Raw genomic sequence first — 26,307 nt, forward strand, 5'->3', positions numbered from 1 at the left:
GGTTAACGTAAGACTAAAATTTTATTGAAGACTGGTCCAAAAATGGCTGTTCCTTTTTTACACTACCTCGTCTGTGTCTTATCTCTCGTGTTTTTAAATTAATGTCTGCTTTAAAATCTGTAATTATGTGAGTTCCATGAAAAATTCAGAGCAAGTAGTATTAACTGTTTGCTCAATACCTTCCGCCCGCCACATCAGTCGGAAGTTGAAGGGATGGTTGGACAAGAACAGGTGGGACAGACTGAATGAAGAACCATAATGACATTACAAAACTAATGTTTATTAACAAGTCGCTCACAACACAAGTCTACACTAGAGAATGTGAAATATGATGTCATACTCAATACTTCGATATATGTATAATTATATTTAAATACATACTATGTCTCTGAAAAATGCAAAAAGATCACGTTGAAAAGTAGGTTAAAGAAGTGGATGCTTAGACTTGATAGTTAGTTGTCGTTTGATAAGAATATGATCTGCGCTCCCGCCAGTGTCGCTGCCTACTTTACGCCGCCGACTCGATCATATTCTTTTCGCTTCGACATTTGCCAACATTTTCCGAAAGCTTCGCTTCGGCACCGAGCTGCTGTCTCGGCACCCACCAACCGGTCGGGATTTTCCATTTCGAAAGGACTTTTCAATCAAACATTTTCAAAACTTCAACACAGTTAGTTTCAAGGAACTTCATCCTTTACTTCTTGTTTCAATACCTTTTCAAACAAACAAAATCAATATTAGACTTAGTGTTAAAACTTTATTAGTTATAATTTTACAACCTAGAGGCAACTATGCCCCGGTGGGGGCGTTACAGGCTAACTTACATCTAGACCCTTTCAGCATCGCGTCTAATGTTAAAACAAAAACGAGTTCCTCTCGTTGACTGGACATCAGAGCGCGCGATCGTGGCGAACGATCGATATTAAATCAATTTTATTTACAAAAGTCATATCAAATTAACAATATTCGATAAACTACGCAGAAACCGTTTAAATGCACAAAGGAGGCCAGCGATACATTGGGGAGGGTTGTATCAAAATCTATGCTATGAAGTTGACCTCAGCATCACGGAACTATTAATAACGACCTGCAAAGTCAAAGAGTGGAGTAACCAGGGTGTTCATGGCATAGGTGAGACGCGGCAGTCATTACTGGTGCTTGTCTGCCAATTATAGTCAACTATTCATTATACAACTTATATGGTTTCAATTGATGGACAAGCACCATTTGAAATGAGAAAATGAATTAAACTTAGGCTTAACAATTATACAAAATAAAAATTTGGTATGTCTGATTGCAATATAGACATCGTTTTTTTATTACAATGTCTATTTGATATTACTACAAATTCACACTACCAATTTTCTTTGGCTCGCATAATAATTTATACTTTTTCTCAAAGTTAAAATGGGGTAAAAGAAAAAAGTGGAAGTGCAACGGATGTCAAAATGAATTATGTTCTTTTACTCCATCTCACTTGACAGTAAGGAATAAATATGCCTGTTTTAGGCATATGTTGGAAGTTCAAATCCTAGATAGTTAGATCATATTTCAACAACTAATTGCTGTGGCTCCATGCAATGACAATTTTATTACTAAAGAATTGAATGTATGTTAAAGTGCATTGATATTATAACATGCCAAGCAGAACAAGATAGAAAATGAATAGGTAACACCTTCACATATTGTAAAATTACTCATCTTACATAATTATTATTATTAATTACCGCATACCGATTTAAAAACTCCTATCAATTTTAATAGTAGGCGCATATGTCGATTTGGTACTAAGTACTAAGATAAAAGATTGATGTACAGTCGACGTCAAAGATATGATTACACTTTTGCACCTTACTCCTTTGTAATAAGGCAAAAAATGTAAACATATCTTTGACGTCGACTGTATTTTATGTCTGTTAGGTTTAAAAGTTGTCAGTTAACAATGTTCATGGTGGTACTATGGTAATTACAGTTGATTTTCCTTCCTTAACAAACTGTGGACTTGGTATATAATATAATCAACTTATGCGCGTAATATAACTGTTTAATGAAACAAGCATGGGTACAGTGGTAAACCAAGTAGGAAATGTTATTTATTCAGACATTTTATGACATCGATAACAACATGCAGTTTCATTGTATTGGGTAGTTTATGATTGCATTGGTTGTACCTAGCAATACTATAAAAACATATGAGCTAACTAAAATGCAACCGTATATTTACAGAATTAATTTACTAGAAAAAGCGTAGAGTAATTTTAACACCAGGACTCACATAGTCATTATTGTATTTATAGCTTGTGTCATTGTAAAAATTATATTGGAATTTTTAAAATAGCTTGCTATCTATAGTAATAATATTATAATAAAATATAGTCAAGTTTTCAACGCGGACATAATGTAATAGTGGAGTTTTGTAATGGATTACGTACTTAATATATTTAGGCACATTTATTTTTGCTACAATTTTTTTTAAGGACTATGGCACTATTCAAGAAAGTTAACAATAATATCAGTATAAACTACAGGTTTAAGTGGCATTCCTAGCTTTGTTAATTTTTAGTGTAACAATGGCAAAATATTTGCTGGCTTACTAGCTAAAATTAGAAAATATATATTTGTTTAAAACTACGAGAGTCCTAGCGTTAGGCAAACTAGACTACAGAGCCACAGCATTGACACATGATCTGTATAGTGTTGTAAGTTAAACCATGACCGATTCGGTAGTTCACTTGATAAGTGGCGTTGATTAGTCCATCATATGTGACCGGTGCATCTGTCCCTTAGTCTGGACAACTAGTTTTTAACATTCAACCATGTCTTAACTCACAACACTTTCTCACCAGTTGATACTGTTGGGACAGTGGGTATGGGTATCTATCGTTCATAATAAGACTTACGCGGCGAGTAGGAGCGCTCGCGCTCGTAGCGGCGCGAGCGGCGGTAGTGCGGCGACGGCGAGCGGTGGCGGTACGAGCGGTGGTAGTAGTCGCGCTCGCGGTAGCCGCCGCCGCGGTAGTAGTAGTCGCTGTAAGGGAAACAGTGTTAAGAGAGTACTATATATTGACATTGGAAAATGGATGGAAAAAAAATTGATAGAGAGAGCCCCTCCAGTTGACTTCATTTTTTATTATTATAAGTTCAGAGCGTAAAACAAATTCTTATACAAATAACCTGTCAGTGTCGTTATTTCAAGCGACAATGTAGTACATTTTGCTTGAAAACGACACAGTTATAAATACTTAATAACGAAATGCTCAATGATGCATAAAGAAATTAAAGAAGCTATCCTCCTCCCCTAAATTTTAGTACATCTATATCTAATATTGAACAAGGACATAGAGAAAAATATACATAGATAATTCTGCTACTCGATGCTAGAGTTATGTCGACTGCGAAAATAATAGTAGTTTTGGTACGAAAACTGATGTATGGAGTGAGCACTCTATTCTTACTATAATTCTCTATGACAAGGATTAGAAATTATTGTAATAACTTACTCTCTATCCCCTCGCCCTCGCCTGTCGTAGCCGTTGTCGCCTCGACCGCTCACACTATAAACAAATATTAAACTCAATCGAATGCACAGTTGCACACAATAGTAGAAGAGCCGGCCGCAAATTTTCTAACCGACTTGATACCACGATGAAATACACAATGGGAAACCATAAAAGTGATGCTAAGTCCGAATTCGATAGTCTGCCACGGCGGAACTTGCCGAAAGTACGAAAAAGAAGGCCACTTCCGGTGCGAAAAAAGGGGGCTGATTTAACCCATCTGATACCGAAATAATAATTATGGCAGCAGTTAGAAATTTACATGTAGACACATAAAAGCGAAGTCTGCCAGTATTTTTTTAGCCGGAAGTGCTTGGCAGACGCTCTCAAAGGTGGCCAACGGGACCCCTAATTTAACCCATCTGATACCACCATGAAACCAATTCCAGTCGGTAGGTATGAACCCTCATGTCAGGAATATATAAGTCTGCCAAGGCTATTCCTGCCGAAACACCTTGGCAGACGAGATTATGTAAGCAAGGTCGGCATCGGTTACCCTACACTAACCCATCTGATACCACCATGAAACCAATTCCAGTCAGTAGGTACGAACCCCCATTTTAGGAATATATAAGTCTGCCAAGGTTTTTCCTGCCGAAACACCTTGGCAGACGAGATTATAAGCAAGATGACCATCGGTTACCGTACACTAACCCATCTGATACCGCCATGAAACCAATTCCAGTAGGTAGGTATGAACCCTCATTTCAGGAATATATAAGTCTGCCAAGGCTTTTCCTGCCGTAACACCATGGCAGACGAGATTATGTAAGCAAGGTCGGCATCGGTTACCCTACACTAACCCATCTGATACCACCATGAAACCAATTCCAGTCGGTAGGTATGAACCCCCATTTTAGAAATATATAAGTCTGCCAAGGTTTTTCCGGCCGAAACACCTTGGCAGACGAGATTGTAAGCAAAATGACCATCGGTTACCGTACACTAACCCATCTGATACCACCATGAAACCAATTCTAGTCGGTAGGTATGAACCCTCATTTCAGGAATTTATAAGTCTGCCAAGGCCTTTCCTGCCGAAACACCTTGACAGACGAGATTATGTAAGCAGCATCCGCATCCGAGGGATCCGTATTTTGGAATTATACAGATTACGGACATTATTAATAGCTGTAGGCTTATTTATTACTTTATGATTATACATATTTGTATATTATTATGTTATTAATAAAATATATTTATAATTTATTAAACCTAAACTTAATACATTGGGAATTCATTACCTGCTTACGGCAGTAGTAGGGATTAGTGGGTGAGTTCTGGCTCACTGAGCCAGGCCAACAGTCCCTCCCCCTTTTTTCCCTTGTTGAGGCCCTGCAACCTTGCCTTGAACCCAAACTAATGTCATTGTAGCTCGAATCTAACCTAATCTATTTTTATTGCTTTTAAAATATTTCAATTATCTACTTTTGCAAAGTTAAATGTTGTAATCTCTATTTCGCAAAATAGAATTTTAATGTGACTTTAATGTATGTGCAGTCTACTTAGTAATTGAGTTTAAAGATATAAAAACACACATTTTATTTCCTATCCTAAGTATCCTATCCTAAGTTTATTCAAATAATATTCTGAACATATATAGTAACATCATTACTTATTCTGTGTACAGTGGAGAAAACGAATGAAATCATGCAATTTGATTTTGCTATTTTTAAATAAAGAGTAACCAAACAGTATTTTCCACAGTTGTTGGTAATGATACCATCTCTTACAATTTCTCTTCATGAACATTTTATGATACCTAACCTTCCAGTTTTCGCCCGAATTAATCAAAAAATTCACCAACACCATTTACACCAACCAAATAGAAAACGGGTCCGTGTCCGAATTCGCGATCTCGAGTCCGGGTCCGCGTCCGGGTCCAGGTTCAGGTAGAAGTCGAATTCAAAATCTTGCTTGTTTTGCCAGTGGGGTAACTTGCTTAACAATCAATTAGAAAAAGACAAGTCGATGAGGAGTTCCGTTCTGATCACCATCAGCAATACCACTTCATCAAATGCCACTGTTCTTAATGTAAATCCTTGTTTGCCTGATGAAAATACAAAAGTCACTATACAATGCCATTCAGATTATTTTGTAGAGTTCCCTCGATTCCTTATGGATTCCATCATTAGAACTTGAGCTTGACGAAAATGTGACTTAAAAACCTAACGTGCTTAACAAACATAACGAAGAGGACAAATCCCCAAACATGAGCTATGCGTCGTTGAAGAGTTCCATTCTGATCATCATCAGCAGTTTCACTTCATCAAATGTCACAATTTTGAATGTAAAAGCTTGGTTTGTTTATAAAAACACCAGTATCACTATATGTTAGGATGGTTCAAAAAACATTTTTTTTTCCTAAGGGGCCCTTATTTAGTTTCGTAATTTATCTCAACTACAAGGGGGTGCTTCACCACGTTAAAATTTTGTGTTGTTTGAAACCCAAAAAATAGAGTATTTATTATTCAGAATTTTATTTAAATATCTGGTTTCACACTATTTGCACATGTGATGTATAAGTTTTTGAAGTAGAAAAACATTTTTTTTTTTCAAAATAATATCTTTTAAATCACACTTTCAAATAATGTGAAAACTACTACTTACATAAAAATGTAAAAAATAGTAACTTATTTTTTTTGGATTTCATACAATTTGAAAAATTTCTAAGTGTTTGAGCACCCCCTTGTAGTTAAGATAAGATTACAAACTTGGTGTATTTTGTCAACATAATAAATGTAACAAAATAAGGGGGTGCCGCTTCTTCTAGCTAGAGTTTGAATTTTTCCCATACAAACGTGAACCACCCTACTACTATATGCAGCACAACGTCCGGAGTGGCGCAGGCTGGTGCATGACAAAGTGCGCGATTTCGAGAAGCAACGTAATGTTGACCTCGACACTAAACTAGGGATGTACCGACTAGTCGCCGACTAGTCGGGAACGCCGACTATCCGGCCTCATTTGTAGTCGGCGATTAGTCGGTGACTAGTCGGCAAAAATGGCCGATTAGTCGGCACTTTATAAGTGACAGAAAAACAGAGCAAAAAGAAATAAACAGCAAATATTTACCATAGCTTTTCACATATTTTACCCAAATTCCTATTTAGGGTCCGTACGAAAACTTTTTTTCGAATTATTGACCGTGAGATCGCTTTCTAGTCTGATTTTCCGGTTGTGGTATAAAAGCCTTAGATTTTTTTATTTTTCCCTAATTACCTAATATACTTAATTACGACGATTAGCGCGACGAAAGGTGAAAAACGATAGTTTTTTAAAGTGCATCTTAACTGAACTTAGGCGAAATTAATGATCTGGCCGACTAATCGGCCATCGGAGCGCCGATTAGTCGGCTAGTCGGCCAAATCAATAGTCGGTACATCACTACACTAAACGCGATGATCTGAAAGCGCGCCAGCCTGCTTCCATTCACTACCACTATGTGGCTGGTGTTCTCACGTGCCCTCAATGTGCGCGGAGGTTCACCTCCAAGATCGGCTATGTCAGCCATATTCGGGCGCACGAGCGCCGAGCTAACTAGGAGTCGAAGTGGTCGCCATGGTCGAAATCGGCCGGAAGGATCATCATCATCATTTCATTCACCTAGAAGATTTGAAGAGTGCCCTCGATTCCTCATAAATCTCACCATCAGAACTGGGTTTTGACAAAGACGGAACCAATCTGTATGTATATACTTACAAGTTACAACTCAACTAAAAAAAGAATTTTCAAAATCGATCCCGAAATGACGGAGATATCAAACATTAAAAAAACCGAATTAATACCTCCTTTTTAGGGTTCCGTAGCCAAATGGCAAAAAACGGAACTCTTATAGATTCGTCATGTGATCATGTCTGTCTGTGCGTCTGTCCGTCCGTATGTCACAGCCACTTTTTTCCGAAACTATAAGAACTGTTGAAACTTGGTAAGTAGATGTATTCTGTGAAACGCATTAAGATTTTAACACAAAAATAGAAAAAAAAAACAATAAATTTTGGGGGTCCCCCATACTTAGAACTGAAACTTAAAATTTCTTTTTCATTAAACCCATACGTGTGGTGTGGGGTATCTATGGATAGGTCTTCAAAACAAAAATGATATTGAGGTTTGTAATATAATTTTTTTCTAAACTGAATAGTTTGCGCGAGAGACACTTCCAAAGTGGTAAATTGTGTGCACCCCCCCCCCTTCAACTTCTAAAATAAGAGAATGACAAAACTAAAAAATATATATGATGTACATTATCATGCAAACTTCCACCGAAAATTGAACGAGATCTAGTAGGTAGTTTTTTTTAATCGTCATAAATCGTAAACCTCAATTTTGTTATGTTACTTGCTGCTACGGAACCCTTCATGGGAGAGTCCGACTCACACTTGGCCGCTTTTTGGGTTTGCTTTATTATTGAAGTAAAAACTTCTTTAGCGGCGCTGAGCACTTTTTAAGGTGGGGAAAAAATTATAAACTCGAGTCGAGACAGCGTAACGCGTAACACGCTGACGTCATGGGTGACGGACAATGTTCATCATCATCATCTCAGCCATAAGACGTCCGCTGCTGAACATAGGCCTCCCCCTTGGACCTCCATTCGTACCGGTTGGAAGCGACCCGCATCCAGCGTCTTCCGGCGGCCTTAACAAGGTCGTCCGTCCATCTTGTGGGTGGACGCCCTACGCTGCGCTTGCTAGTCCGTGGTCTCCACTCGAGCACTTTTCGACCCCATCGGCCATCTTCTCTGCGCGCAATGTGGCCTGCCCATTGCCACTTCAGCTTGCTAATCCGGTGGGCTATGTCGGTAACTTTAGTTCGTCTACGGATCTCCTCATTTCTGATTCGATCACGGAGAGAAACTCCGAGCATAGCCCTCTCCATAGCTCGTTGAGCGACTTTGAATTTTGAGATGAGAGTACGTACGATAAGAGGTACGCCGAGCTCTGCAGAATCTTGACGTGAATAAGGCCAGTGGACCAGACGGTATACCTGCACGTGTACTAAAGCAGTGTGCGCCTGAGTTGTCTTCTGTACTGACACGCCTGTACCGCCTCTCTCTCCAAACAAGAACGGTGCCGAAATCCTGGAAGCTTGCAAACGTGCAGCCAGTACCCAAGAAGGGTAGTCGTGCTGATCCCTGCAATTACCGACCAATCGCCATTACCTCCATGCTCTGTAAAGTCATGGAAAGGGTACTTAACGGCAAGCTGCTGGCATACCTCGAAGCAAATGATCTGCTCAGTGACCGTCAATATGGCTTTCGCCGAGGTCGGTCTACTGGGGATCTTTTAGCGTATGTCACGCACTGCTGCGGCGAGGCCATCGAGAGGAACGGTGAAGCGCTTGCTGTTTCACTGGACATCTTGAAGGCCTTTGACAGGGTTTGGCACGCAAGTCTCCTTAGCAAGCTTCCTGCATACGGCATCCCTGCTGACTTTTGTAGCTGGCTATCTGATTTCTTGAGTGAACGGTCGATCAGAGTAGTTATTGATGGCTGCTCTTCAGACCTCATGGCCATTGACGCCGGTGTTCCTCAGGGGTCTGTTCTCTCCGCAACCCTTTTCCTGCTCCACATTAACGACATGCTGCAACCCAGCATTGTAGGTTATGCAGATGACAGTACGGTTGTTGAGAGATATTTGGCTAGTGCAGGGGACAGCAGGGAGGATATACGTTCACAGAGAGAGGCCATGGTTGAGCGAATGAACTTGACCCTTAGTCTCGTTTCCCAGTGGGGTGATGACAATCTGGTCACGTTCAATGCCTCCAAAACGCAGACGTGTCTATTTTCCGCAAAACGGAGTCCATTCGACCTGACTCCTTCTTTCCGGGGTGCATCTGTACCTATTGCCGACAGCCTGGAACTCCTCGGCATGGAGCTGAGTTCAGTCCTCAGCTTCGGCAGCTTCATTGAGTCTAAAGCACAAACTGCGGCCAGAAAGCTGGGCGTCCTAAATAAGGTGAAGCGATACTTCACACCTGGACAGCTTCTAACACTTTACAAAGCTCAAGTCCGGTCGTGTATGGAGTATTGCAGCCACCTGTGGGATGGCTCAGCTAAATACCAACTCGCCGCTTTGGACTCAGTGGAGAGCAGAGCCAGGAGGATGATTGGCGACAAGAAGCTAACGGCTAAGCTTCAGTCTTTGGCCCATCGGCGGAAAGTCGCCAGCCTGTCGGTATTCTACAGGTTGCACTTCGGGGAGTGTGCCCAAGAGCTACACGAGCTTATTCCACCGTCCCCATTCTACCATCGGACTTTTAGACGCACGGCCGGTTTCCATCCTTACTTGGTAGATATTCCACCAATTCGCACGAAGCGCTTTGCTTCTACTTTCCTTATGCGCACTGCCAAGGAATGGAATTCCTTGCCGGCGTCTATATTTCCGTGTTCTTATAACCCGGCAACCTTCAAATCAAGAGTGAACAGGCACCTTCTGGGCGAGCTCGCTCCATCGTAGGCCACGTCTACGCCTCGGCTAGTCTGTGGCCATGAGTAAGCCCATTCATAATTTAAAAAAAAAAAAAAAAAATGAGGCCGATAGTGAAAAACTACGTTTCGGAGCCGTAAGTCATCACTGATAACACACATTGATTAAAGACTTTCGTCTTGAGGCACTGAGGTATGTCGGACAAAAAGACATTACGTAGTTTCCCGAACGCTGCCCTACCGAGTTGGATTCGGCGGTTAACCTCCTTCTCGAAGTTGGACCTACCTAATTGGACTACTTGTCCTAGGTAGATGTACGAGTCAACAACTTCGAGTACCGAGTTCCCAACAGAGACTGGGATGGGCACAACATTGGCATTTGACATAAGTTTCGTCTTGTCCATGTTCATTTTCAAGCCCACCCGTTGTGAAACTCGGTTGAGGTCATCGACCATCATGCTGAGTTCCTCCATCGACTTTGCCATGACTACGATATCGTCGACAAACCAAAGGTGAATGATGTATTCGCCGTTGATGTTGATGCCAAGTCCTTGCCATTCCAGGTGCTTGAAGGCGTCTTCCATTACGGCAGTATACAGTTTCGGAGAGATAACATCTCCCTGCCTTACACCCTTTGCAATAGAATCGCCTTCGCACTCTGCTCCTGACTCGGACCGACATGGTGGCGTAACTATACGAACACTTCAACACTTCGATGTACCGATAGTCAATATTGCATCGCTGAAGAGACTCAAGCAGTCTAGAGGCTAGTTTAGATCTCGTTCAAACCAATTTTCGGTGGAAGTTTGCATGATAATGTACATCATATATATTTTTTAGTTTTGTCATTCTCTTATTTTATAAATTAAAGGGGGGGGGGGGGGTGCACACAATTTACCACTTTGGAAGTGTCTCTCGCGCAAACTATTCAGTTTAGAAAACAATTATATTAGAAACCTCAATATCATTTTTGAAGACCTATCCATAGATACCCCACACGTATGGGTTTCATGAAAAAGAAATTTTAAGTTTCAGTTCTAAGTATGGGGGACCCCCAAAATTTATTGTATTTTTTTCTATTTTTGTGTTAAAATCTTAATGCGGTTCACAGAATACATCTACTTACCAAGTTTAAACAGTTCTTATAGTTTCGGAAAAAAGTGGCTGTGACATACGGACGGACAGACAAACAGACAGACAGACAGACATGACGAATCTATAAGAGTTCCGTTTTTTGCCATTTGACTACGAAACCCTAAAAAGGAGGTATTAATTTGGTTTTTTTTAATGTTTGATTGATATCTCCGTCATTTCGGGATCGATTTTGAAAATTGTTTTTTTAGTTGAGTTGTAACTTGTAAGTATATACATACAGATTGGTTCCGTCTTTGTCAAAACCCAGTTCTGATGGTGAGATTAAGGAGGAATCGAGGGCACTCTTCAAATCTTGTAGGTATACATATAGTAGTAGGCTGGTTCACGTTTGTATGGGAAAAATTCAAACTCTAGCTAGAAGAACGGCACCCCCTTATTTTGTTACACTTATTATGTTGACAAAATACACCAAGTTTGTAATCTTATCTTAACTACAAGGGGGTAAAACCTTAACCTGGACCCGGACGCGGACCCGGACTCGAGATCGCGAATTCGGACACGGACCCGTTTTCTATTTGGTTGGTGTAAATGGTGTTGGTGATTTTTTTGATTAATTCGGGCGAAAACTGGAAGGTTAGGTATCATAAAATGTTCATGAAGAGAAATTGTAAGAGATGGTATCATTACCAACAACTGGAAAATACTGTTTGGTTACTCTTTATTTTCTCTTTAGAAAAAGGCAGAAGCGAGAAAGAAATAAGAACTAGGATAGCAATGGCAAAGAAAGCTTTTACTTCAAATAGACATATTTTTTTTTTATACCACATCGGTGGCAAACAAGCATACGGCCCGCCTGATGGTAAGCAGTCACCGTAGCCTATGAACGCCTGCAACTCCAGAGCAAAACACACACAAACATTACAACAGCAAAATCCACATAAACATAAGGAAAAACTTAATCAAAACCTATATTTGGAGCACCGCCCTCTACGGATGTGAAAGTTGGAACATCACAACACAAGACCGCCGTCGTCTAGAAGCATTCGAAATGTGGTGTTGGCGAAGGCTGCTCAAAATCAGCTGGACAGAAAAGCGCACCAACCTTGAAGTTCTAGAGAAGGCAAAAGAGAATAGACAAATAATGCACGTCATTGAAAAACGTAGAGCCAAATGTATAGGTCACATACTCCGACATGAAGGGTTAAACAAAATCATACTGGAGGGCAGAATTGAGGAAAAAAGAGGAAGAGGAAGACCCAGAATATCATACATGACACAGATAAAAGAATGGTGCTGTAGCCACTCATATCAGGAAGTAAAAACGAAAGCCCAGAATAGGCTGGAATGGAAAATGCTGCAGCGACAGAGGGCCAGGCCCTCTTAATAATGATGATGATGACTCTTTATTTAAAAATAGCAAAATCAAATTGCATGAGTTCATTCGTTTTCTCCACTGTACACAGAATAAGTTATGATGTTACTATATATGTTCAGAATATTATTTGAATAAACTTAGGATAGGATACTTAGGATAGGAAATAAAATGTGTGTTTTTATATCTTTAAACCCAATTACTAAGTAGACTGCACATACATTAAAGTCACATTAAAATTCCATTTTGCGAAAAAGAGATTACAACATTTAACTTTGCAAAAGTAGATAATTGAAATATTTTAAAAGCAATAAAAATAGATTAGGTTAGATTCGAGCTACAAGTTTGGGTTCAAGGCAAGGTTGCAGGGCCTCAACAAGGGAAAAAAGGGGGAGGGACTGTTGGCCTGGCTCAGTGAGCCAGAACTCACCCACTAATCCCTACTACTGCCGTAAGCAGGTAATGAATTCCCAATGTATTAAGTTTAGGTTTAATAAATTATAAATATATTTTATTAATAACATAATAATATACAAATATGTATAATCATAAAGTAATAAATAAGCCTACAGCTATTAATAATGTCCGTAACCTGTATAATTCCAAAATACGGATCCCTCGGATGCGGATGCTGCTTACATAATCTCGTCTGTCAAGGTGTTTCGGCAGGAAAGGCCTTGGCAGACTTATAAATTCCTGAAATGAGGGTTCATACCTACCGACTAGAATTGGTTTCATGGTGGTATCAGATGGGTTAGTGTACGGTAACCGATGGTCATCTTGCTTATAATCTCGTCTGCCAAGGTGTTTCGGCCGGAAAAACCTTGGCAGACTTATATATTTCTAAAATGGGGGTTCATACCTACCGACTGGAATTGGTTTCATGGTGGTATCAGATGGGTTAGTGTAGGGTAACCGATGCCGACCTTGCTTACATAATCTCGTCTGCCATGGTGTTACGGCAGGAAAAGCCTTGGCAGACTTATATATTCCTGAAATGAGGGTTCATACCTACCGACTGGAATTGGTTTCATGGCGGTATCAGATGGGTTAGTGTACGGTAACCGATGGTCATCTTGCTTATAATCTCGTCTGCCAAGGTGTTTCGGCAGGAAAAACCTTGGCAGACTTATATATTCCTAAAATGGGGGTTCGTACCTACTGACTGGAATTGGTTTCATGGTGGTATCAGATGGGTTAGTGTAGGGTAACCGATGCCGACCTTGCTTACATAATCTCGTCTGCCATGGTGTTTCGGCAGGAATAGCCTTGGCAGACTTATATATTCCTGACATGAGGGTTCATACCTACCGACTGGAATTGGTTTCATGGTGGTATCAGATGGGTTAAATTAGGGGTCCCGTTGGCCACCTTTGAGAGCGTCTGCCAAGCACTTCCGGCTAAAAAAATACTGGCAGACTTCGCTTTTATGTGTCTACATGTAAATTTCTAACTGCTGCCATAATTATTATTTCGGTATCAGATGGGTTAAATCAGCCCCCTTTTTTCGCACCGGAAGTGGCCTTCTTTTTCGTACTTTCGGCAAGTTCCGCCGTGGCAGACTATCGAATTCGGACTTAGCATCACTTTTATGGTTTCCCATTGTGTATTTCATCGTGGTATCAAGTCGGTTAGAAAATTTGCGGCCGGCTCTTCTACTACAAGCACTTTAAATAGAATAGAAATAATTTATTCGTTAGTACAAACACAGAAGAGAAAATTATACAAAACAGAAAATTTTCCAAGATAGCTACGGTTCCTCGAGGTCTCCAAATGTCAAAAGGCGTGGACATGAAAAAGAGACCTTTAATTGATCTAAATATCAAATTTCACGACTGTTCTAGAGATTTGTCCTATTTCGACTGTGGTAATCGTTCAAATTTAGATGGTAATTCTTATGTCAAAGTTATTTTTATCAAAATGTGAAGAAAAAACCGGGCTAGTGCGAGTCGGACTCGCGCACGAAGGGTTCCGTACCATAAAGCAAAAAAAAAACGGAAAAAAATGCAAAAAGAAAACGGTCACCCATCCAAGTACTGACCATGCCGGACGTTGCTTAACTTTGGTCAAAAATCACGTTTGCTGTATGGGAGCCCCACTTAAATCTTTATTTTATTCTGTTTTTAGTATTTGTTGTTATAGCGGCATCAGAAATACATCATCTGTGAAAATTTCAACTGTCTAGCTATCACGGTTCGTGAGATACAGCCTGGTGACAGACAGACGGACGGACGGACGGACAGCGAAGTCTTAGTAATAGGGTTACTGGTCAGTTTTTAGGGTTCCGTTTTACCCTTTGGGTAAAATGACGCAATAATTACATTTCAAAAATACACGCGTCTACAACGCAATGTACGAACAGGCCTTTAGTAATCCAGCTAAACTTTTGGCTGTCTCACTCTAAATCTGCTCATTCATCTACCAACACATAGGGGCTTCGCGAAAAATAGGTTTACGAAAGCATTTCATGTTGGATACCAATTCAAACAAGAGATGCGGCTATTTTTTTTGAATAGCCTATTTTGTGTTCCACTGCTGGGCAAAGGCCTCCCCTTTCTTCCGCCACTCATCACGGTTTGGTGCATGTTCCCGCCAGTCGCTGCAAAAAGCGTCAAGGCCATCCCGCCACCTCTTTTTTGATCTACCTCTGCCCCGGCTATTATAGATGTACGATCAGGGTTGGGCAGTATTTCAATTACATGTATTTGAAATACGTATTTGAAATACATTATAGTATTTTGTATTTGTATTTCAAATACTACCTGGAAAAGTATTTTGTATTTGGTATTTCAAATACTGCACTCACATGTATTTTGTATTTTGTATTTCAAATACTTCAAGCTTCAAAATACATTTTATTAAATTCTATGATCCTAAAATGGGACGTTTTTTTTTTAAATATAATGTACGACTTGTACGAGGGCAAATAGGTACAATGCGCGAGTTATTCTGCGCGGAACTTTTCGTCAACCGCCAGGGGACATGACGGAAAAACGTTACGGCGCGTTACATGGGGGGGGAGGGGGGTCAAAAATGTCCAAAAATTGCGTTACGTAATACTTGAACGCTCCCATAGGCAAATAATATATTTCATTTTTAATTTACTATTTGCAGCAATGTAGGTTTATATTCAAATTTCGTCAAGTGGATGAAAACTAGAGCTGGACAAAAACAAGCGCAATGACCCTATACGGTTTTAGGAAAGGATATTCGTTAAAAAACTAAATGATTAAACAAAAAAAATGAAAAGTATTTTGTATTTGAAATACATTATTTTAAACACTGTAATTTGTATTTTGTATTTCAAATACCAGTCACCAAAGTAGTTTGTATTTGGTATTTCAAATACTTTTAAAAATGTATTTTGTAATTTGTATTTGAAATACGTGGAAGCCAGTATTTTGCCCAACCCTGTGTACGATATGATAATACATTGGACAGCATTGTGTATGAGTTGTTGTGATGATACTACACAATAATTTTGTTTATATGTAAATGCTATCACATTGGTGAATCAGTCGCTTTTTGCTACTATATAGAATTATAGATCATCTGATTGTGCCTCTAATTATTTGCCCCTGCTATGTACGTTTCAATTACATGTACACTACAAATGTGTAGTATCACACTTGTTGTCGCAGTCCGACTCGCACTTGGCCGGTTTTTTTTCTAATTAGGGTTAATTTCAAAGGTCAATATAAGAAAAGACGTAATAGGGTAATTCGCCAGTAACTGGCCACTGTTAGTAATTGGCCACCCTAAACTAAGAATGAATTATATTCACCTATAAACAGAATTCATTTTAGTATAAGGCGGTTAGTTATTAAAGGCTGGCCAGTTATTGAAACCTTATACTAAAATGAATTCTGTTCATAGGTGAATAGAATTCATTTTTAGTTTAGGGTGGCCAATTACTAACAGTGGCCAGTTACTGGCGAATTACCCTACCAACTAATGTAGTACTCACGTGGGTTTGCCCATGTAGATGCCAGGCGTGGGTGTGTGCGCGCGCTGCGTGATGGAGTAGTCCACTCGGATGCGGCGGCCGTCTATCTCCATGCCGGTGCACTCGTTCTTGGCCACCTTCGCGTCGTCCTGGGACTCGTAGTATACGAAGCAGAAGCCTCGGGACCGCCCCGTCTGTATTAAATAACTTGTTAAACGGGTGACTAAGAAAAAAAAAATAGTTTTTAAAACAAATAAGGCATTGACGAGTACGATATTAAGATTGTGCATACTAGAGCAGGATCTTGGCCAGACCATCAGCATTCCCGCTTCCTTTTTGGGGACCAAAGGGGCTTTAAGGACCGAAATATCAGTGTAACAGATAAGCGGGCTTCTGTAGGGTCTAGATAATTATGCTCAGTTCCTATGCCAGTGTTATCGGTATAGAGTTGCGATGTATCAAGCCTATTTTTTCCGTATGATAAAAAATTGATTTACCTACAAAAAGTCACACAATTATAATTTAACATCCCACATCTACCTATTGTAGCTTAATTTTCATTATCACGCAAAGTCACATGATAGATCAGTGCTAATGTGTGGGTCGCATGTCAATGTCTAGATGCACTAATGGGTGGTCTAATGGTTCCTTACTTAATGTGGCACGCTTCGTTTTCCTTGATTCCTTATTTTAAACGTAACCGTTCTTTACTGCTGGCTACAATACGTGCATTTACAACGTGCAAATTTTTATTCTTCATTTATAGATAATGTATACCTTATGATATGTATGAGTAATAGATATGTAGATATTTCTACCGAAAAATTAAACTACGTTTTATAAGGTGTATTTGGGTTATTATTTTGGGCTAGTCTAGTTGGTGTAAATGATGTGGGTTTATTGCTTTAAAATGTATTTATGTATTTAATTGGATTAAAGAATTAATGCACTTTTCAAATTTGATAATAAATTTAGAAAATACTTGTATTAAAAAATTACGAGTTCGTTTTTTTCTGTAAACGAGGTTAACCAGGAAAAAATGCAACTCACCTTAGCATCTATGACAACTTGCACTTTCTCCACGGGTCCATATTTAGAGAAGATGTGATTGATCTGTTGCTCCGTAGTGTACAGACTGAGCCCAAAGATCCCCAGGCACCGCGACGGCGTCGGGTTCTCCTGTAGACAAGTTACAAGAGCATTACCAAAAGCTTTACAGCTTCTAAAAGTCGTGATCATGAGGTTCTATAATGTCTGAGTTACAGCTATGAGTGCTGAATAACATCTAAGGTCAAATCGGGTAAGTGCGGCATACCTTACATATATATAAAATATGGGTGTACAAATCATTTCACAAATATGTCCCATAACTCTTATGTCAGTGAATTAAGAACTATGGGACATATTTTTGAGTAAGTTGTCTACACCCATATTTTTACCATTGACTGTACATAGAAATACAAGAGTAATAATGACGGGCAAAGTTGAAGGCACGAGACCTCAGGGCCCTCCTCCTGCTAGATGGTGTGCTCAAATTACGGCACCTATGCAATTAAAACTGCACGAGGCCAAGCGCATGGCGGGGAATAGAACCCTATGGAGGAACCTGGTCTTCAACAGAAGGATATGATGTCACGATCCTCAGTATTGAGGGACCGACTGAAGAGAGTACATAGAAAACATCCATAGCTCAGGAACAAATATTTTGATGAACACACAAATAAATGCCCCTACCAGGATTCGAACTCGGGACCTCTTGCATCGTAGGCAGGGTCACTACCGACTAGGCGTCGTTACTTGTTACTTGCGTTAGTGGAAAATGTAAGAACTCGGAATAAACATTAATCAATCTGTAAACAGGCCGCAATGTTAAGGTCATCCACGCTTACCCCACTGCCACAGTTACCCGTATTGACCTTACTTAAGCTATATTTATGTCTCCAGAATTAAATAAAAGCTGCAAAGGAACACGACATCAATCTTATCTTAAGGCTCCTGCCTTCTGCAGCTGCTGAAAACAAAAGGTATTATTAAATGCATTGCTCAGTTCAAATGTGATAGTCAAAATACTAGTGGAGACTATGCCAACATACATACAAGCTTCGTGAAATAATAATGCGCGCAAAGTGGGTCTACTACAGTCACAAAATACGGGAAGCAGTATATAAACTACAAACAAACAGCTTCACACAAAGCGCTGTTTTGCTCACACAAGGAAACTTCATCATATGGCGGCAAACATTTCTAATAATGACCAGACCAGTGGCGTAACTACAGATGTGCAAGTAGCGGAAATATGCAAAAAAAAACTTGGAAAAATTGTCGGGTATCGCAGGAAAATTTTCATAGGATAGGATATTAAGGAAATGTTTACTTTGGGAACGGAAAATTTCAATCCCCATATATTATTAAATGTGGAAATTTCGCAATTTAGGAAACTTTCCGTCGGCAAATCTGTAGGCGTAAAATATAGACTGGCAAAGCGGGCAAAATGCTTTAGCCCGAGACGGGTCCCTATTTAACCTAGAGGCCGAGAGCACAGGAGTTCTATTGCCCCCTTTTGATTAATTTGCCACACGTTTGCTATATAGAGGAGTATAGATATAGAGATATACTTTAGCAACTATACTGCAACGAAAACGCCATAATACACTCGGCGTCAAAAAAATCGCACCTCGCCAAAAATTCGTTTCTAGCAAACATAGCTCTTATATAATGCGTTGTACCCTGTCAATATTGGTATCATTTGAAAGCGCAAATAATGAACTTTAAAAAAATTAATCGTCATTGTCCGTAAAAACAACCATCGCCGAACATAGGCGTTTTGTTTAAAAAAGGGCCGAAATCCAATTTTAATCGGTCCGTTGTTGTGCAATCCGAGACGGGTATAAAATGGAGGGTAAAGGTTAGTTGTGGTTTATTTGCTCTCCAGAGGTCACTGAGGTTACTAATGAACCGTTTTAGAAAGAAAACACCCTTGGACATGGATACCAGGCCAGAAGGAGCAGCTCAAGAGGTGGCACTGCTGTAAACAAGACTATGGCAGTAAGAAGTTGCTGAAAGATTTAACATAAGCGGTTTCCGAGTGCGTCGAGTCTTGCTGGGGTTCCAGGTGACTGTTGGTTACATCAGGAGGCCTGGACCTGGAAGACAACGCTGCTCTTCTGCTAGAGACAACCGGTACATTGTATCGAACTCTTTGCAGAACCGTTTCTCCGAGGTTGTTGAGCTGCAGCAGCAGCTTCAAGCAGCTCAAAAAACAGCAGTAAGCATCTCTACGATCGGAAGAAAGTCGAAAAAGAAGAGGATGTTGCCCCGTAGAGCTGCTACAAGCCCCCAATTAAAGCAATAGCATCGAATAGCCAGGAGGAAATTTTGCCGATTGCACGAAGATTGGACGTTTGAACAATAGAGGAATATCCTCTTTTCCGACGAGACGAGGGTGTGCCTTTACACCAACGACATGTGCAGGGGGGAGTATAGGAGGCAGGGAGACCAATTTACGCAAGCCTGCACTGAAGAAACCGTCTGCTTAGGGGACGGATCTCGCATGTTCTGGGACGGCATTTCGATCGACGAGTAAACTGATCTCCTGTGCATTTCCCGACTGAAGGTGGTCACAGCCAGGAATCCCTGACTGCTCGGCGTTCCATAACGGTGTTCTTGGAGGAGCATGTGATCCCATATGATGGTTTTGTTGGACCCAACTTCCAGTTTATGCATGCCAACTTCCGCTGTCACACTGCGTTGTTTGTGTGAGACTAACTGTGGGAGGTTGGGATCACCGTAATGGAGTGGCCAGCAAGGAGCCCTGACCTGAACCCAATCGAACATCACTAGGATCAGCTAAACCGGCGGGTTCGGTCGTCTGATCCTGCTCCTGCCACTCTCGACAGGCTTCAAGACGCCATTATTGAGGAGTGGGACAACTTTTCTTAAAAACGCATCGTGGCACTCGTGACAGTCATGACTGATCACATGGAAGCTACTCGGAGGGCAAGAGGAGGCAGCACTAGGTTTTAAGTTTGTTTTTTCTGAATCTGTTGATTTTGTAGTGTTTTTATTCTTTGCAAATTTAAACCTGAATACATGTCGATTCGTTTTTCCTGAAAATTTTCTTTTTGTATGGGGTAGATCGTCCATTTTAGGACATTTTCCAATAGAGAGTTTCATAACCTTTCAAATAAGGCCCCATAGTCTTATCTTGCCTTATATAATATAAGGTTTAAAACCGCTTGAAAGAAAAATGTTAAGATGTGCGATTTTTTTGACGCTGAGTGTATTTGCGACAATATATCTAAAAGAAACGCCAGAGGAACTATATCGTTAAATTTAGTTAACATACTGCTTGTAGTTTATATTGTGCTACATACGATGAAAAACTAGGTTAAAGAAACTAGGCTGATACGATGGGTCGCATGTGGTGTTCAAATAAAATAAACATTACTCTAACACTTATACTCCGTTTTTTTAAGATTAGTATTTTTCTAACCTCAATCGTAATTAACTTTTTCTTCCGAAATGCTAGGGTTCCTATGATATCTAATATTGCGGTACAATAATATGTAAACGGCACTATATTTCAGTGCATAGCTATTCAGATTAGCTTTGGAGATAAAAAGTTATCACTACTTTTGAGGTCATAAAATTGCTTCTCTGAAAAAAAGACGGACTATATCATATAAAAAAATCTGTCAAATAAATATTATCATAATTCTACGCTTTTCTCACTTATTTTAGTCACTGCGCGTGGCATGTTTCGAAAGTATCGGAAAAGTATCCATTTCAAGTACCTATTGAATGTGCTAAATTTAAGTGACGAAAACCGTAAAATTACTAAATGACAAAAGTTTAAATTCTATAACTGTCAAATTAATATTGTCCTGGATATATCTAATTTAAACCTTTTAGCTTGCATTCTTTCTTTCGCATGCAAGAAAAAGAGAGTGTTATCATTATCTGACAGATAATTTTCAGATCTTAAATATATAAACATAATAAATAAATCTTAAGCTATAATTATATCTAATTAAATAAGTCGTGCATGAGCTCGGTGTAAGAAACAGAGTGCCACTTCAAACCAAAAACAAATTGTTGCCAATACATTACATTCCGCTGTTTGTGTGTGAAACATGTCCTGTACAAACATCCTACAGAGTGACTTACAGAGTCAATTGTTTTGATTACTTCTGACCTGCTATTGTATGTAAATGGGAAATGGACTGGGAAATTGATAAATATGCTCTGTCACAATTATTTTTATGATTGTTGAAAAATATATATGTTTTTCATTCTACGACTTCTGTCTATTTAATTGTTAATCTACTCAATATCGTAATGCTAGATTTTTTTGGTTCAAGGGCTTTATGACTAACAATAAAATTGTTGAAAATTCTCACGTTTGTATTCTATTCTTACATAAGAAAGCAGTAAATGAGCAATAACTTAACGAGTATTTGACAAAAAATCTATTCAATACTTGTTTAATGTATGCGTTGATCAATTAATTTCTAATTTATATCTTTCATCAACTACAAAATAATGCCTAGAATAAACTAAATTAGGCTAGGTACATTATGTATTTAGCAATTATCTAAGGATGAAATCTAAGGACAGATGTAGAACCTAGAAATAACAGTATTGTAGTATAGATCACCATAACTTATTTGTTATACCATTGTGGCAAACAAGCCTACAACCTGTGTAAGGAGAAGTACTTTCTTAGCTAACGTTTCTGGACCTCGAAATCAGAGCAAAGAGATTTTGAAAAACTAGTAAAATGTATGTTTTCATTATAAAATGTATGGTGACTGTCGCTCTGTTTGTTACACGCCGCCTAGCACCACAAGATTGTTCACGTACATATGAAGCAACTCTCACCCTGTCCCCCTGGTGGCGGCGGCGCGACGACATGGGGCTGTGGCTGTGCGAGCGGCGGTAGGAGCCGCGCGGGGAGTAGGAGCGCGAGCGCGAGCGCGAGTAGCGCGCGCGGTAGCCGCGCCGCGCCGAGCCCGAGCGCGAGCGCGATCTGGAGCGCGAGCTAGCGTCAGTGCAACATGGGCGGTCAGTATCATGCGGGGATTGGGAAGGAATAGGAGTATATGGCGCATGAAAATGTCAAGGAATAAATATAATAACAATTTTAACAACACACACTGGGTTTTTGTGTGATTTCCTCCAGCTGCCAGACCAAATCTTGACTTGGAGAATTAAAAAAAATATTTTTAAGTTTAGGTAAGTATATACTACAGTAGTTACTTTTTTTAAATGCCCATTATAGTGTTCCACTGCTGGGAAAAGGCCTCCCCTTGATTTCCACGACTCCCATTGTTGAGCTCTTTCTGGCCACATTATAAATTTAAAATTCGTCTTCTACTGGTGTACATGGCCTGGTTGGTAAGAATTATACATTATAAACATAAAATGTACGTAATAACATCCATGTGATGACATACATCAACAAGGGGTATTTTGAATTTGTTTTCTTAGCTAAATTTCACCAAACGGTGCTATATCTGTGTCAATCTGAATAAACATTGGTATAGTTAAACATTACAAAACAGCTCTTCACATGTGTTAGCTAATAGATTGAATAATGTTAAAATCCAAATGGAATGTAAAAGTAATTAAAATTATGTAAAACAAACACAAGGAGGATAATAATTATGACATGCTGATTAGCCTACATACATTCAGACGAGGAAAAAATGGAAATTCTTATCACATTAATGAATCATGCTGCTATTTTTAACATTTAATGAGCTTGATAGCCATTATAGCTATGTAATGTGTCAGATTAAGACCAAACACTAATGCCATTCTATGTCGAAAACCTTGCTATGTCTACTCATACCAAGAGATTGTTGAACAAAAATTAGTAACAAATAACAATTTTTGATTAAATTTAACCCTAAGGTAAAACACCCTGGGTGTTTTTTAATTTGAATACATTTTCAATTGATATAATTGCATAATGGATGCAGAGGTAATTTTTCTACCAACTGTATTTGGAGAGATGGAAGTTCAAAGTAACTAACTTAGTTTAAAGCAGGCAAGATTAAAACCAATTTTAAATCCATGGGTTAGTTTTTTATACATGGCTTGATATGCTTAGGTATCGCTGGTGCGATGAGGTCGTGAAAGATCTAAACGAGCTCGGTGCCGTCGATTGGACAGAAACGGCGCTAGACAGAGAAGCATGGCGTTCCTTAGTGTCAGAGGCTAAGATCCACTTCGGGTCGCTGCGCCACGGCAGTAAGTAAGTAAGTGATATGCTTACACCCAGGTTTTTATGCAAACATTTATAAAACTCAGCCCTGTTCCATTTATATTGGACATAAAATGTTTATACTCCTGTGCACCATAACTCTTATCAGCCCATATAATATTAATTGGTTGGTTGTGCTTGTAATGTAGTTATGATAAAACAGGTTGCCATAGCATTATACTGTTATTGACCAAACAAACCACGATTATACTATATCTCATTATTTCCACTACACACGGAATTCAAATTTGCGTGTGTAAACAATCTGATAGCTACATTTAAAAAGGGAATTAAAACACGGAAAAAACAACTGATCGGTCAGTGATTCCAGTGTAGCAATTGATGTTATCAAGTTGTTGTTAGGCGACAACACGCGTTTACAAGGACGATTTTAAAATACACGCAAAATTGCGCAACGAAGTATACGCAAAAATCACACATAACCTTGACAGCGAGGTTACATATAGTTTAGTAATATATTAAGTAATGCATATTAAGTAATTACATGACTGTTAATTACAAATCGATAGAATTACACTACATATACTGTTTGCGCTCGAAGGTCAGTCATGTTACAAAGCAAATAAGTACTCACGGGCTTCTATACTTCCTGCTTGAAGCTTTTGGCGGGGGCGGCGTCCGAGACCGGCTTCGGCTGTGGCCCCGCGACATCGTCGGAGGTTTAGGTGCTGCCTCGTGGGAACCGTTCCGAGTCCTAGAGCGACTCCTCTGAAACCACGGAAACGGCACGCTCGTCAGTAAATATAGCAAACAAACGAAATACGACCAAATAAAACACGCGGTCTTGTACCCAACGATTGTCTAACAATACGCTAATATAGTACCTCTCGATCCGACATGATGATCTCTATGGCGTGTACAATGAAAGCAAAACAATTGACGCGTATTTAATCTATTATTAACCGCAGAAAACCAATTAATATCACACGCGCACGCCTCACTGTGAACACCAACTGAAAAACAAAATGGCGACACAACGATTGGCGATGGATTGGCGCAAGGCCCCTACGTTTATTGTTCTATTTGACGGCGCAACAACTAGTATCATTTCTCTCTCCTCGCTCTTTTAAAATGCCATTTGTCAAAAAAGGACAACCATACTGCTGACAAGGTGAACTTCAAATCAAGTGTTGCCTTTTTTGATGCATCCACGCTGTGTATGTGTGCGTAAAAGCGTGTATGTGTGCTCTTTTAGGGATGTCAAAAGTCGATTTTAATCATGTTATATATCGATAAACGCTACACAGCGGAACGAAATCGCTATTAATTGAAGCTTCAATATCTTCGTTAAACATATACATAATTGAAATGCTAATGAATAATAAATGTATTAGAATATAATAAAATATTTCAATTGTTGCGGAACACATATCTTAGTAGGTATTTATGTATTTTAATTAAATAATATCTGAACTTTTCCTTGGTTCCCTGCTGGGGCGTGACGATAAAATTGTGATCTGATAACCACAATAAAGATAAAAAGTGTTTTTGTTCATTTTAGATATCGTCAAACCTTTGAAGTAACATTAAAATTGTAAGAAATGTCGATAGTTTATCGATATGACTTTATCGTCATGGCTACAGCAAGGTGGTGTTAAATTGTTAATCGTACACTAAACAAAAGTGGCAACAGTGACAGCTCGCTGAGACACCGTCTATATATATATTATGTCTATGGATTGGCGCTTGCTTTCGTACGTTTTGTTTCTATGCGTTGTAAAAGGCGGCAAAGCATTTCAACTAAAAATAATTTAATTTTAGTAGATAGAGCTCCATAATTGTTAAAAAAAAATTATGTAATACAAAACTTTCAATTTTATTTGAAGACTACACGCAAAGCTTACGAAATTCTAGTAATTATGAGAAAATGTAAACTGCCAAGATATTTTTATCAGTTAACGAAACGAAGCTGTCATTGATAAAATTTATTCGTTCTACGCATCTGTTCGTAAAAAGGAAAAATTGAATGATGATGAAATCATAAGAACATTCAAATACAAATCATTTTCAAAGTATAACTTTACTTCAAATTATTATTCAGTTACTGCGTACAGTAACGTTTTTAAGGGCCCGACACTAATTGAAAACATTATCATTTTTAATCTTACTCTCGTCATGCGTATTACGAATAGCACATAATGTGTCACTTTTCGTCACCCACCTTCCCTACTACACGCAGATAAAACGTAGTGATTATATGCTCTTTGCACGCAGATAGCTCTTTCATATTCGTTGTAGTGCGGTGTATTTTCAGTGAACGATTCTAGTTTAAATTTATATGAAAACATGACTGACAACGAGGTACAGAATGGTTCAACGGGGGACCAACCCCAAGAGAAGACTGCCAAGCAGCTGGAGAAGGAAGCCAAAAAAGCTGCAAAATTAGATAAACTAAAAGCCAAGTTGGACAAAAAAAGCACCGCGCCAGCTGTGCAAAAAGATAAGCCTGAGGTTATTTTTTTACGATACAATTTATCTTATTTAATATAAACAATTTTGAAGCGTCTTTTAGTAATAACTCTTGTTTGGTTTACTTGTGAACATAAAGTGAAAGTACAGTGATGTGGTACCCTAACCACAAGTACATGGATAGCCTTGCAAGAGTAATTTAGTAAATTGTCTATT

General features: G+C 39.2%; 2 protein-coding genes across 5 annotated transcripts in view; one reads left to right on the forward strand and one right to left on the reverse strand.

Moving 5' to 3' along the window:
- Nucleotides 1-259: 259 nt before the first annotated feature.
- Nucleotides 260-24,667, reverse strand: LOC134669984 (transformer-2 protein homolog alpha). 4 transcript variants are annotated; one of them, XM_063527627.1, is made up of 8 exons: nucleotides 24,507-24,667; nucleotides 24,257-24,390; nucleotides 22,257-22,422; nucleotides 17,445-17,573; nucleotides 16,416-16,588; nucleotides 3,501-3,554; nucleotides 2,901-3,028; nucleotides 260-713 (listed from the first exon to the last, which is right to left on the reverse strand). In XM_063527627.1, exons 1-8 carry the CDS (start codon nucleotides 24,519-24,521, stop codon nucleotides 688-690), a joined length of 825 nt encoding a protein of 274 aa, XP_063383697.1. In that variant the 5' UTR covers nucleotides 24,522-24,667; the 3' UTR covers nucleotides 260-687. The 4 variants fall into 4 exon arrangements, with proteins under 4 accessions (XP_063383697.1, XP_063383699.1, XP_063383696.1 ...); XM_063527629.1 differs by having other exon boundaries at nucleotides 22,275-22,434; XM_063527626.1 differs by having other exon boundaries at nucleotides 22,257-22,434.
- A 1,211-nt stretch (nucleotides 24,668-25,878) lies between these two features.
- Nucleotides 25,879-26,307, forward strand: part of LOC134669986 (valine--tRNA ligase) — a 34,759-nt gene continuing 34,330 nt past the window's right edge. Inside the window, exon 1 of the mRNA XM_063527630.1 lies at nucleotides 25,879-26,133. Coding sequence (XP_063383700.1) covers nucleotides 25,969-26,133 — 165 coding nt within the window. The 5' untranslated portion in view covers nucleotides 25,879-25,968. The remainder of the gene's footprint in view (nucleotides 26,134-26,307) is intronic.

The sequence above is a fragment of the Cydia fagiglandana genome, chromosome 13 (assembly GCF_963556715.1).
Source record: "Cydia fagiglandana chromosome 13, ilCydFagi1.1, whole genome shotgun sequence".
NCBI lineage: Eukaryota > Metazoa > Arthropoda > Insecta > Lepidoptera > Tortricidae > Cydia > Cydia fagiglandana.